The 14399-nt window shown below is 35.9% G+C and overlaps 1 protein-coding gene across 3 annotated transcripts in view; it reads left to right on the forward strand.

Annotated features, from left to right (window-relative positions):
- Positions 1-14399, forward strand: part of KIF3A (kinesin family member 3A) — a 75681-nt gene that overhangs the window by 55624 nt on the left and 5658 nt on the right. For all 3 annotated transcript variants that reach the window (XM_069103857.1, XM_069103858.1, XM_069103856.1), the window contains 4 exons: positions 1709-1865; positions 4214-4394; positions 4591-4701; positions 5840-5965. In XM_069103857.1, coding sequence (XP_068959958.1) covers positions 1709-1865; positions 4214-4394; positions 4591-4701; positions 5840-5965 — 575 coding nt within the window. The remainder of the gene's footprint in view (positions 1-1708; positions 1866-4213; positions 4395-4590; positions 4702-5839; positions 5966-14399) is intronic.

The raw sequence follows: 14399 nt of genomic DNA on the forward strand, positions 1-14399 counted from the left end.
AGCACACCTGAATTTGATTTCAGGTTTTGTTCTTTATTGTCAGTGTTAATTTCAGGCAAGTCATTTATGCTGCTTGGACCTCAGTTTCCTCATGTAAATGAAGAGATTGGCCTTTAAAACTCTTTTAAGAATCCTTTGAACTTTACATCTTATAATCCTATATCTTTCATGCTAATATTTTATGTTAGTCATTTAAGAAGGTCTAATAATAATAGTAGTAACTTATATTTACATGTCACTTTTGTTTTAAAGCACTATAATAATAATTCCCATTTGTTTCTCATAACGATTCAGTGAGGTAGGTGGTTCAAGAATTATCATTCCTGCTTTAATTATGGGGAAACTGAAGATCATAGTGGTTAAAAAGTGACTTAAGTAGCTAGAACAGGTTTAGAACCAAAATCTTAGGATTCCAAGTCTATTGCTCTTTCCATTGCACCATTCTGTCTATCTGATAAGTTTACCCATGTTTCTGAGTTTTTCATGTTAATAAGTCACAGTAACTGTGAATGTATGCACATGCAGGCCACATGAACAGTGGAAGCACCTAATAGAATCATATAGCCTCAAAGTTTTAAGGGGGCATTAGAGGTCATCTAGTCAGTCTCATAATAGGAATTCCCTTTGAATCATCTGACATAATAGTCATCTGACTTTTGCTTGTAGACATCCAGTGAGAAGGAACCTGTGTATATTATATTATGCTATATCCCAAGGGGAAGTACAAAGTTTAGATAAAATATCATTTCTACCCTTAAAAAGTTATGTTCTTGAAATTCTAAATCCATTATTCTTTTATTGTTTTGTTTTTTGCCTTTTTGGAGGGCAATTGGGGTTAAGTAACTTGCCCAAGTTTTTTTGTGTGGGTGCTAAGTGTCTGAGGCTGGAACCAAACTCAGGTCCTCCTGGCTCCTGGGCCAGAGCTTTACTCACTGCACCACCTAGCCACCCTCCATTATTTTTCTAACTACATTTTACTGCCTCTGTTTTCTCATTTTCTTCTTTCTTTTCTTTTATCAGAACCTATCTCTTCTTAACCCTATATAATACTGTCTTCATCAAAACATTCCACATTTCAAATAATTAACTTAACATAAAAACATTTGTAACAACCCATTAGTAAGATGGAGATTATCGTAAATATAAAATTTATTCACCATAAGCCATTTTAAAATATATATTGTACATGTAAGAAAACTTTGCATTTTTATTAAGCAGGTTTAGTTGATAGTTTAAAAATAGTTATAAAAACTAACTAGTTCTTATATTGATTTACATTGAAAATATAATTTTACTTTAACAAGAACAAGTTATTTGGGTTGGATATTCAAGCTATATATTCTGGCTAAATGAAGAAATTGCTTGGATTTTTTCCTTGTGCTAAAGAAAAGGAATTAAAGGGCACATAGTTTACATGTTTGGAGCATTTGTTGGATCCATATAATTGTATAAATTATTTTATTTGCTTTTTATCTATTTTCTTACTCCATTTCTTTTTCCTTGGATGATTATTGGCTTATTACCTCCTTGAATTTGGTGACTGCTTCAAAAAGGCTATTCTGGGCACTTGTGATATAGAAAATAAAGTGTAATTATCCAGTTGGTAAATATTCTTTTTTTAAACTGAGGAACATTTCACCATATTATTTTATAACCCTCTCCTCCCCCTTACTTTAGTGATAATCATGTTTAAATAAAACTCACATAGGTAAAAAGAAGGTTTCCCCAGATAAGATGGTTGAAATGCAAGCAAAGATTGATGAGGAGAGGAAAGCACTTGAAACCAAACTTGATATGGAAGAAGAAGAAAGAAATAAAGCCAGAGCTGAACTGGAAAAAAGGGAGAAAGATCTTCTTAAAGCCCAGTGAGTATTTGGATCTGTTGTAATTAAAGTCTCAAATGAGATAATGTATGTTAGGCAGTTTGAAAACCTTAAAATTCTATATAAATGTTATTATTAGTGTGTAATCTAGTTTAAACAAGAAAATTTGATTACACTTAAAATTTTTATTTATCCAACTTTAGTTTCTGGTTCTCTAAAATGGAATAGTCTCATGAAGATACTTAAGAAAACTATTATATGTGATAAATTCAAAAGTAATTTGTTTTTCCTTTTGTCTATGGGGAAAACATTGGTGTTATGTACTAGATCAATTTCCTAATGGCTTAATTTGCCACTGTTAGTGAGAAACAGACATATACATTTTAAAAAATTATATATATTTTTTCATTCAGCAGAAATCTACCCTCTCAAACTTCCCCACTCCCAACAAGCCCTGTTATAAACATATATAGTCAATCAAAACAAATTTCCACGTTAGCCAGGGCCAAAAAAAAATTGTCTCATTTTTCACTCTGAATCTTTCACTTCCTACCAAGGGATAAGTAGCATGTTTCAATATCAGTTCTCTTGGAATTGTGGTTGATCATTATAAGCTTCTGTAAATAATTATATACGTGTATGTATGTGTGTGTGTGTGTGTGTATGTGTGTGTGTGTATGTATATAGAGGTTCTTTTCCTCTTTCTTTAATCTCTTTGGTTTGTAGACCTGGTTGTAGTATTGCCGAAATCAAGGGACATAGTTTCAAATTACTTTCCAGAATGGCTGAACCAGTTTGCAGTTCTACCAACAGAGCATTGATGTACTTTTTTCTCCCAGTTCCTCTAGTATTTGTCATTTTCTGATTTTGTCAACTATACCAATCTGATGGGTGGAGGTGGTACCAACTTTACCTTTTAATTTGCATTTCTCTAATTATTCATGATTTAGATCATTTTTTCATATGGATATTGGAAGCTTTGATTTTTTTCCTGTAAAAACTTCCTGTTCATATCCTTTGACCATTTAGCATTTGAGGTTTGGTTTTTATGAATTTCACTCCATTCCCTATATGTCTTGGAAATGAGACTTTCATCAGAGAAACTTGCAGCAAAAACGTTTTCCCCATTTACCTGATTCTCTTCTAATTGGTTTTATTTGTGTAAAACAAAATTTTTTATTTTATGTAATCCTAATTGTCCATTTTACCTCCTGTGATCTTCTGTATCTCGTCTGGCCATGAATTCTTTCTTTTTCCTTTATCTCTAACAGTTACTTTCTTACTTGCTTCTCTCATTTATTTATGCTAATCACCCTTTATGTCTTAAGTTATATTCATTTGTAATTTATCTTGATACAGAGTGCTAGATGTTGGTCTATATCTAGTTTCTAGTCCAGATAGTTTTGATGAATGCTACTTTTTAATATAGTTTGAAATTGGGAAGTGCTATTAGCAACAACTTTCTAACTGGTTTCCCTTTCTCAAACTCTTTACCCACTGCAATCCATCTTCCATTCAGCTACTAAAGTGATTTTCCTAAAGATTAGGTCTGACTATGTCACTCCTTTCTCTTTCCTCTCCTTGCCCCTGCCCCCCCTCCCCCCAGTAAACTCCAATGGCTCCTCATTGCCCCTAGGATTAAACATAAATCCGTATTTGGAATTTAAAGCTCTTTACAACTTGATCCTTTCTTACCATTTTAGTCTTGTTACATATTATTCCCCTCCTTGTACTCTACAGTCCAACGCTGTTGGCCTATTTTTTCTTCCTCACTCAATACTCCATCTCATGTGACCATGCCTTTGCAATGGCTGTGCCTTGTGCCTACAATTCTGTTCTTCCTCACCTCAACTTCTTGGCTTCTTTCAAGACTCAGCTTAAATCCCATTTTGGGCAGAAGCTTTACCCAGCACCCTTAATCACTAATGTCTTCCCCTCTGAGATTACTTCATATCTACTTTGTATATATATTGCATGTATGTAGTTATTTATGTGTTGTCTCCTGCATTAGAATGCAAGCTTCTTGGTGCCAGTGAAGGAGAGGTTAAAATTGCATGTGAGGGAAGGTTTGCTTTGCTGGTTCGAGGTCTTGGAGGTGGTAGCAGGGAATCAGGGGAATCATAGCTAAAGGCATAAAGAAATTGCTTTTATTTATTAGGGTTATTTCTTCTGTGACTGCAGGGAAGAAGATGAGAATGGGTGGTGATTCACTGAAATTTGATTGAATGGAAAAAGGCAAGGGAGCTCAATAATTAACATTCCAATTTTGAGGCCCTCTTTTACTTTTTAAATTTAGTAAACCTTTCTGTGTTTAATTTTTTTACTGGAAATCATAAATGTCCAAATAGCAGGTACTTCACTACATATTGTATTCTTATCTTAATAAATAGACAAGAGCATCAGTCACTTTTAGAAAAATTATCTGCACTAGAGAAGAAGGTGATTGTTGGAGGCGTTGACTTGTTGGCCAAGGCTGAAGAGCAAGAGAAACTTCTGGAGGAATCTAATATGGAGCTAGAAGAAAGAAGGAAAAGAGCAGAACAGCTTCGAAGAGAGCTTGAGGAAAAAGAGGTAATGGCGACTTTATTCATGGTTAGACAGTTTGCTTAACATGGAGCTTTTTCAATGAAGAGCTAAGAGTATGTTAAATTTTAAAGTATATGTATGGCTCTCATTAAAAAATGATAACTGGTAAGTAGTTTTATAATTTTTGTCATTATTTATTGACAAAGAATATTTTCTGAACTTGAAACAATTTTTGCCTTAGCAAGAACGCCTGGATATTGAAGAGAAATATACTAGCTTACAGGAAGAAGCTCAGGGAAAGACCAAGAAGTTGAAGAAAGTTTGGACAATGCTAATGGCTGCAAAGTCAGAGGTCAGTATCTAAAAATAACACTTCTAAAAATTGTTACTGTTATGTTGTTTTTGTTTTGTTTTGTTTTGTTTTATTTTCTGTATTGTCTAAATTTCTTCCTATTGCAAAAGTTGTTGTGGAGTCCCTTGACTTCATACTTCTATTAACCAATCAGAAATGCAAAAAAGAAGGTAACTAACTACAGTTAATTCACTCAGAGTGAGACGCTCTTCATCAGAAGTCTATGGGCATGTGTATCTGTCATAATTCAGTAAGTGGCATTTATAACATTCTACCATTCAAGGCTGCTTGAGGCAAAGAGGGTAATGAAAGAGAGAGGCTGCTTGTTGGTCATATAGAGGATGCTTATTACTAGTTACAAAGGAATGAATGTGTCTTTATTAGCATAGTCGTTCTGACTAGATCAAAAACTACAGAGTTGGATTGTACAGTACAGAGAGGAGAAAAATATGTAACAAGACTAAAATGGTAAGAAAGGATCAAGTTGTGAAGAGCTTTAAATTCCACTAGACATCCCCTGTCAAATAAGATAAGGAAAAGAAGTAGACTTCCAAGTCTTCTTTTTCAGTCATAAAGCAATTAGAAGCATCCTAATCCAGATTTATCCTGCAATACCTGCTGAGACAATGAATAGCAAAGTGGACAATTTTAACAAACCCCTCTTAGCTCTAAAAATCTTCTTTTAACCTCTCTGTTTCATTCCTCCTTTCACCTCTCAGAGAGCCATCTCTTTTGGTTACACATAATTTTTTTTTTAAATCAGCGCAACCAATGAGTGCATCAAATAGAAATAATGTTAACAAAACATAACTTTCTTTTTTATAGCCCCTTTATTTCTGTGGTGCTAATTTATATAAGGGAATCAAAAAGCGTTCCTTTAGTTTTAAAGGAACAAAATAATTTTCTCTGCTCTTTTTATTGTTGAAATCAACTTATTTTTAAAAAAATTATTCATTAAAGTATAATTGTTACTTTCTTTGTTAGCTTAAAAATGTTTTTTTCTGATTTCCTTGATTTGTTTTTATGAGGAAAAAGCTTTTTGTAGAGGTGGTAAGACTGTAAAAGAACAGTTAGAATTGTTCCTTACTATAAATGTGACTGATTTTATAATTTGTTTACAATATTTTCATGACTATAGATGGCAGATCTTCAACAGGAACATCAGAGGGAAATCGAAGGTCTTCTGGAAAATATTAGACAACTTAGCAGGGAACTTCGACTTCAGATGCTTATTATTGACAACTTTATTCCTCAGGATTATCAGGTAAATAGCGTGTCTAATTTTTTATTTTGGTTCATTTAAAACATATGTTAAGCTCCTTCTTTGTGAAGAGCACTATGTTAGGCACTGGAGAAAGATTAAGAAAAAAATTAAGATAGACTTTATTCTGCTTTCTTGAATTTCATAACCTTTTAGGTATACAAATAATTTTTATATAAAATATAGTAATATTATAGATGGTGACCTCCATAGAAGACTTCTGTTACAAGTCATCTTTTTTTTAACAGCTGTCATTCCCACCACCCTTTATCAGTAATTAGCACCACCATCAGCTTCCTCAACAAGTCAACCCTTAATGACCCCCTTACCAGGCATTTCAGTTGTTTTTAAGTAGTTCTTTTTGTGCATTATTTGACTCTTGTACCCATGGAAAATAACTGTTTCATTAAGATGATACTTTGAAGTAGGGAAATCCCTGAACGTGATGAATTCAGTACAGATTTGCTGAAAGCCAGTATGACTAAATCCTATGATTATAAAGTGTCCCTGACTTTATTACTTTCTATTCCTATTCTCTGTGCCTATATTCCTGGGGACACTGGCAATCAATAACTGATTTTAACTGTAGCGGAAAAAACTTCCAGAAATCGTTATTTATGATTTCCGAATGACAAACGATTTTGTATTAAGATTCATTAAAATACTTCTCTGTGAACTGTGTTCCAGATTGATTCGGTATCTGATCACATCTTCAAGCATTAATTAGATTTTCCTACACAGGAAAAGCATCACATAGTATGACTAGGTTTACTCAAGTCTTTTCCCAAAAGGCAAAATATGAGATCAAAGATAAAATTTTAAAGTTTTCATTGTTTTTAATTATAATTATATTTTTTAAAAAGATGAAGCTAATGGGGCGGCCAGGTAGCACAGCGAGTAAGAGCACCGGCTCCAGTGTTGAGAAGACCTGGAGATCGAATCCCGGGCTCGGACACTTAGCACCCACCCAGAAACACCTGGCCGTGTAACCTTGAGCAAGTTACTTAACCCCAATTGCTTAGGGGCGGCCAGGTGGCTCAGCAAGTAAGAGCACCGGATCCAGTGTCGGGATGACCTGGATCAAATCCGGGCTCAGATACTCGGCACCACACCCAGATATAACTGGCCGTGTAACCTTGAGCAAGTTACTTAACCCTGATTGCTTTAAAAAAAAAAAGATGAAGCTAAAATCTTCAGTTAGACTAAAACATCAGTATAATATTCTTAGTGATATTGATCTTTTGGGGAAAATTGGCTTTGTTTGACCATGATAGCCACTCTACTTCAACTCACAGCACCTTTCCTCCTGAGTTTATAAGGAGTGCTTCCACTTTGTCAGTTTGTGAGCCTGGTGCTTCTTTCATATTATTGCAGTAAGTTCTGCATATTTGGTGGGCATTACCCCATTGGTGGCAGAGTTGTCAGAATGGAATGGAGGGTGTTCAGTTTTGATAGAAGTGGTGTGTAAAACATTACTTTTTGGTTTGGGGCCTAAAAAGAGCATACAAGGAAAAACTATTAGAAAATTCATTAAGTATAGAAATCAGTCATCATTTATTAAGCACTTATACCTAAGACTGACACTGTCATAGGCCATGAGAACATAAAGACAAAAGTGAAACAGTCTCTGCCCTCAAGGCACTTACAGTCTTTCAGGAAAGATGTATACTTAAATAAATATTTACAAAATAGATTCAAAATAAGCAAACTAATTTTCTGGGAGAGGCACTATCAGCTTTGGCAATAAGAAAAGACCACATGTAACAGGGTACTTGCTTTAACAGCCATGAATGTACTCTATAAAGGAGCAGAGATGAGTAGGAAGTACATTCTGGACATAGGGAACAGCTCTGTAAAGAGGTTATTTGTAAGAAACAGCAAAAATGCCAACTGACTAGAACATAGAATGTAGGAAAGGGTTAGGTTAAAACCAGGCTTTGAAGGGCTTTAACTGTGAGACAAGAAGGTTGTTTTTGATCCTAGATGAAATAAGGAGCAGTTTATTGAGTAGGAGAATGACATGATCAGACTTTTGCTTTAGAAATATTTGGCAGTGATATGAATGATGGAATGGATGAGAGGCAGAAACTTGGGGGCAAGGAGACCAATTAGGAGGCAATTGCAATAGTCTAGACAGGAGATGATGAAATCCTAAACCACAGTGGTGGCATTGTAAGTATAGAAAAGGGAATGAATGTAAGAGATGTTGTGAAAGTAGAGATGACATGTTATCTAATTAGCTACCAGGTTAAGGGAGAATGAAGGGACAAGGACAACTCCAAGGTTGTTTTCTTAATACAGACTCGAAGTTCAGGAGATATCAAAGGCTGATATAAGGAAATGTGGAGCCTGCAGCAAGTCAGATTTATTGAGGATAGGTGCTCTTAAAACAAAAGGCTGTCAGGGAGAATGATGGAAAAAGATCCGCTGGACCACAGGTGGAATTGGATTTCCTGCTGGGGCCATAGAACGAATGGGCTACAAGCTCCCTTACCAATAAAGTCTAGTGGGTTTTATTGGGTTTTTATCTTGAGTCTAGCAAGACCAGGCATTAGGAGAAAGGAATAAGGAGCCTGGACCTGGGGACTGGTGCTGATTCATGTTAGAAGAAAGAGGAAAGATTCCTGGGGAATTGGAGGCTAGTTGATAATTCATATTACCTTCTAGTTAAAGGAGCCAGTCTAGGGGTGGGGAACCTGTGACCTCGAGGTCATATGTGGCCTTCTATGTTCTTAAGTGCAGCCCTTTGACTGAATACAAACTTGATAGAACAAATCCCCTTAATAAAAGAATTTGTTCTGTAAGGCTTGGTCTCAGTCAAAAGACTGCATCCAAGGACCTAGAAGGCCACAATGGCCTTGAGGCCATAGGTTCCCCAACCCTGAGCTAGTCTTACATTCCAGTGTGGTGATTCATCTTTCCTGTTGGAATTTTGAGCTTTCCAAGGCACTTTTTCATATAGCAGTTCTGGGAGGCTACTATAATTCCTTAAGAGTTGTGAATTTGGATGACAAGAAAGATGGTGGTACAGTAGATAGATATTGGAAGTTAGGAAGTGGTATGGGTTTTGGGGAAAGATAATCTGTTCCCTTTTGGACATGCTGAGTTTGATTTACTTGCAGGATATCCAGTGGAAAATGCTTGCTGTTGGATTGGACATATAAATATATAGATCTGGAAAATCATCTGTGTAGAAGTGATAATAAATCCCATGGCCGCTGATGAAGACAGTGTGAAAGGGAGAGAGGGTGAAGAGAGGTGTAGTTTGAAGGGGATGGAAAGAAAGAGGAAAGGAGGGGTAGAGTGAAGAGGGTCAAGAAAGAACTTTTATGTATACCTATGGTTAGGGAGCAGGATATGGATAATGATCCAATAACATTTATAATTGCCAGTTGTAAGGTTGTTTTTTTTTTAACTAAGCTAATCATAGTTCATTCAGCAAGATTTATTAAATCCCCTCTCTATACAAAAAAAATGTGTTAAGGACAGAGGAAAAAATTAAACAGCATATCATTCATAGGGAGATAAGACAAAATGGTATGTATAGTATGCCATATTAAGTATTAAGTATGCTGTATTAGAGTTACAAAACAAATTGCTACATGCAGTTTAAGGAGTCTTTGTAGATCAGGTAGATCAGGGAAAGTTTCATGAAAGAGTTAATATTTGACTTGGATTTTAAGGAATAAATAAGAATTCAGCCAGAGATAATGTGGAAGGAGGACATTCTAGCCATAGAGAACAGCATAAGCAAAGAGAGAGAGGTGGGAGTGTGTGTGTTTGGGAGACAGAGAATAGTCTAACTAGAACATCACTTGTGTTGAATAATGATATCAGATGAGGTGTAAAGCATCAGATGGTGCAGGGCCTTAAACTTCAGGCAGAGGACTTTGAATTTTACTCAGATGGCAATAGGGAATCATGGAAGATTTTTAAGTAGGGGAGTGATACATAAAAAAGGATTGTCATGTGGCAGAATGTACTTTGATGAAAATGTCATGTTTTGATGAAAATGGCATCATGTATTTCTTGGAGAAGTTAGATTTTAGCCTTGTTGTGCACTGGGACCTTATTCCCAATTGCTACTAGCTAGAACTATTATGGATCAATAAAGCAGGTGAATTTTTTTTTTACAAGAGATTATCCTGTTCATCTATATGAATGTCAGATTAAAGTAAAGTTAGGCATACTTGTTAGGAGACTATTTTATTCCCAGCAAATGGCAATGAGGGTCACTGTTAGAATGGTTGTAGTGGGATTAGAGAGGGCGAAGAATGTGAGAGGTTGCTGAGGCAGAATCTATAAGACTTGGTACCTGATGGGAAGTGAGGGAAGGAAGAATCAAATATGGTGCCTAAGTTTCAAAGATGGGAGAATTGTGGTGTCCTGTGTGTAAATAGGGTCAAAAGTAGAAGTAGGCTTAGGAACAAAGATAATAAACTCAATTTTAGACTCTGTGTTTGAAGTGCCTGTGATAAATATGAATAAAGATGTATTATAAGCATTTGGAGATGTGGGACAAAATCCCAAAAGGAGAGACTAGGTTGGAAGATTATACATTTGGTGAGCCCTCTGCATTATAGTAGTAATTAGTTGAAGCTGTGGGAGTGAAGGAGATTGCCAAGAGAGTACAGAGGGAGAAAAGAATGACGACAAGGATAGACTTAGGGGTACTTAACCTGAGATCTACAGACTCCCCTATGACATATTTCAGAGGGTCCAAGAACTTAAATGGGAAAACATCTCTATTTCAACGTAGTTTGTTTCCTTTGTAATCCTATATATTTTATTTTATGCATTAAAAAACATTATGAGAAGGGTGCCATAAGCTTCACCAGACTATCAAAGGGATCTGTGAAACAAAAGAGGTTGGGAACACCCATATTAAAGAGCTATGAAAAACTAGAGAGGGAGAAATAAGGAAGGTAAGAAAAGGAAAGAAGGAAACAAACATTTATGTGCCTACTGTTTGGTAGGCACTATGCTAAATACTTTACAAATACTATCTCATTTGATTTTCACAACTCTGGGAGATAGGTGCTATTATAGGTGAGGAAACTAAGGGAGAATGCATGTAAGTAACTTGTCCAGAGTCACACAGGTACTAAGTGTTTAAGGCTGTATTTGAATTTAGGTCTTCTTGGCTCCAGGTCCAGTGCTCTATCTGCTTTGCCACTTAACTGCCTCTAAGATGAAAACCAGGAGGGTATCCAATAGGGAGGGATCATCAGTGACAAATGCTGCAGGATGGTCAGAAAGGAATGAGAACTGAAAACAGGCCATTAAATTTAGTGGTTAGGACAAGAGTTCTTAACCTGGATTTCAATATATTCAATTTCCTTTATAATCATATGTATTTTAAGCATTTAAAAACATTATTCTGAGAAAGTGTTCATAGGTTTCCCCACACTATCAAAGAAACCCATGACACAGAAAGTCAAAGAATTTCTGGCTTAGACTGTCATGAGAAAACTTTGAGAGAACAGTTTCAGTAGAGTAGTAATGGGAACAAAAGCCAGAAAACAAGAGGGTCTATTCAGGGGAGGGGAAGGGGGGAAATTGAAATGATTATAATATAAAGATAAATGGCATCAATAAGATCTCTATTTTTAAAATTAAAACAGTTACAATCCTGACTAAAGTTAACTACTTTTCCTGGACTATAAACCTTATTAGCCCATAACACAAATGAAGGAACTTCCATCCTTACAAAAGGACTTTTCCTTAATATGTTATCTAGTATTAACCTAAAATCAGGAGCTGATATTACATGTAATGGGGATAAATTAAAGCCTTTCCAATAAGATCAAGGGTAAGCAAGAGTGTCCATCATTATCATTACTTTTTCATAAAGTACTAGAAATGTTTGCTGTAGCAGTAAGACAAAAAAAAGAAATAAGGAAATAAGTATAGGCAAAGAGAAAACAAAATTACTGCTTTTTGCAGATAACAGGATGTAAAGAACCTTAAAGAGTCAAGTAAAGATCAAGTGAAACAATTTCATCAAAGTTGCAAGATAAAAAATAAATCCATGTAAATCATAAGTATTTCTCTATATTACCATTGAAACCCAGCAGGAAGAGAGATAGGCTATATAATTATTTGGAAGTCTGTCTACCAAAACACCATGCAAGAACTATATGGGTACAACCACAAAAGAATCTTGAAAGAAATACAGATACTAAATAATTGGAGAAATATTTATTGTTCATTGGTAGGCTGAGCCAATATGTTAAATATGACAATGGTCATATTTAATGTCATATCAAACTACCCAAAGGATTACTTTTTAGAGGTAGAAGAAAAACAATAAAATTCATCCGATGGAGCAAAATTCCATTTCTCAGTGGAAATAATGAAAAAAAAAGTGGGCAGGAAGGGGACCTCGCAGTACCAGTTCTCAAACTGTCTTACAAAGTAGTAATTATCAAATGATTTGCTACTGGTACATATTAGATAGACAACAAAGGATCCTTATTTTTGATAAAACCAAAGACCTTATCTATTCAGGTAAGAATTTACTCCCTTTCATTGACAATACTGACAATTGACAAAACCTCCTTCTGGAAACACTCTCGCCTTGGTTTCAAACCTCACCTCCTGGATCTCTTATTTCTCAGCTGTTCTTCTCTTGACTTTTCACAAGTCCTCACTGACCTCTGAGGTGAATGTTCATTCAGAACATTCTGTCTGCCACTTCTAGATGCAGGCTGCCTTGACAATATGATTCCTAATTCTTCAAGGATCACCTTTATGTAAATAGCTCCCAAATCCATTTCTTCAGTTCTGCTATTCAGCACTACTCATTGGATTGTCCCAACAGTACCTGACGTTCAACATATCTTTTACAAAAATGTACCTTGTTTTGCTTCTTCTAACTTGGTTGTATGTGTTAGTGGCACCACCGTTTGCAGTGTCATGTATTCAACATAACTTTGGTATTATGTTAGCAAGTCCTTTCCATTTTGCCTTTGCAGTGATCTATCTGATCTATCCCCTTCTTTCTTTTCCCACTATTTCCATTACACATAACCCCTCACTACCGCTCATCTGCACAATTGCTTTACTTCCAGTGACTTCCTCTTTCCAAACTGTTGTTGGGGCCACTGCCAGACATACCTTCTCTATATAGGAATCAGAAATATGGTCTTGTCATCAAATTGTTCAAACCCTTCACTGGTTCCTTATTGCCTAAAAATACCTTTTCCTTATATACAAGGCCCTCTGTAATCAGATACCTCCCTACTTTGGAGCTTTATTTCACACTTTTCCCTTGCATCTGTTCTTCACCCCGGCCAACCTGTAATATATAGTTCCCCATCTGACCTGAATTTACTGTCTCCTCCTCTTTGTTCACTCTTTGCTCCACCATTCTCTCATTTGTAACTAATCCTTGCTTAGTTTCTAAATTCCAAACCATCCTTTAGAGCCTAGCTTAAATGCCACCTTTCTAGAAGCTTTCCACAAAGCTCCATTGTCTGTAATGACCTTTATTCCCTGTCACATAGCTTTTTTAAGCATTTACCATTTCTTTTGTTGTGTTCTAATGATTTGGGTAGGTGTCTCTACCAGTCTCTGAGGTCTAAAAGAGCAAGGAACCTGTTTTAGTTAAACTTTGTATCTTCCCTAGTTCCTTGCATATGGTACTGAATTAAATTCAAGTTACGATATCACTTTTCCTGATGTCATGGTCCTCTTTGAGAACAAAGGACAGACAACCATTTAATGTTTGTTGAATCCCTTGGCCTATTTATAATCTTTCATTTTTTTAAATTAAATTTTATATTTATTTTTAGTTTACATCATTCATTTCCACAAGATTTTGAGTTACAAATTTTCTCTCCATCTTTCCCCTACCCACCACCCCAAAACATCGATCCCACTGTATATCCCCTCCCCAATCTGCTCTCTCCTATATCCTCCCCTATCCCCCCTCTGACTTTCCAGTGTGGCAAGATGGATCTCTATACCCCAGTGCCTGTATATCTTATTTCCCAGTTGCATGTAAAAAAAATAATAATTTTTTTCAACATTTGAATTTAAAACTTTAAACTCCAGATTCTTTCTCTTCCTCCCACCTCACTCACCCTTACTGGGAAGATAGGCAATTCAATATAGGTTGTTACATGTGTAGCTATGCAAAATATTTCCATAGTAGATATATTGTGAAAGACTAACTATATTTCCCTCCATCCTACCCTGCCCCCCGCTTGTTCTATTCTCTATTAAGTTCATTTTTTTTTTTTTTTTGCCTTTTGGAGGGCAATTGGGGTTAAGTAACTTGCCCAAGGCCACACGGCTAGTTTTTTTGTGTGGGTGTTAAGTGTCTGAGGCTGGAACCGAACTCGGGTCCTCCTGATTCCGGGGCCGGCGCTTTACTCACTGCACCACCTAGCTACCCCATAAGTTCAATTTTTTTAAGAAAACACTGAAAATA

The sequence above is a fragment of the Petaurus breviceps genome, unplaced genomic scaffold (assembly GCF_028583685.1).
Source record: "Petaurus breviceps papuanus isolate PSGF00001 unplaced genomic scaffold, PetGlider_PUasm1.0 64, whole genome shotgun sequence".
NCBI lineage: Eukaryota > Metazoa > Chordata > Mammalia > Diprotodontia > Petauridae > Petaurus > Petaurus breviceps.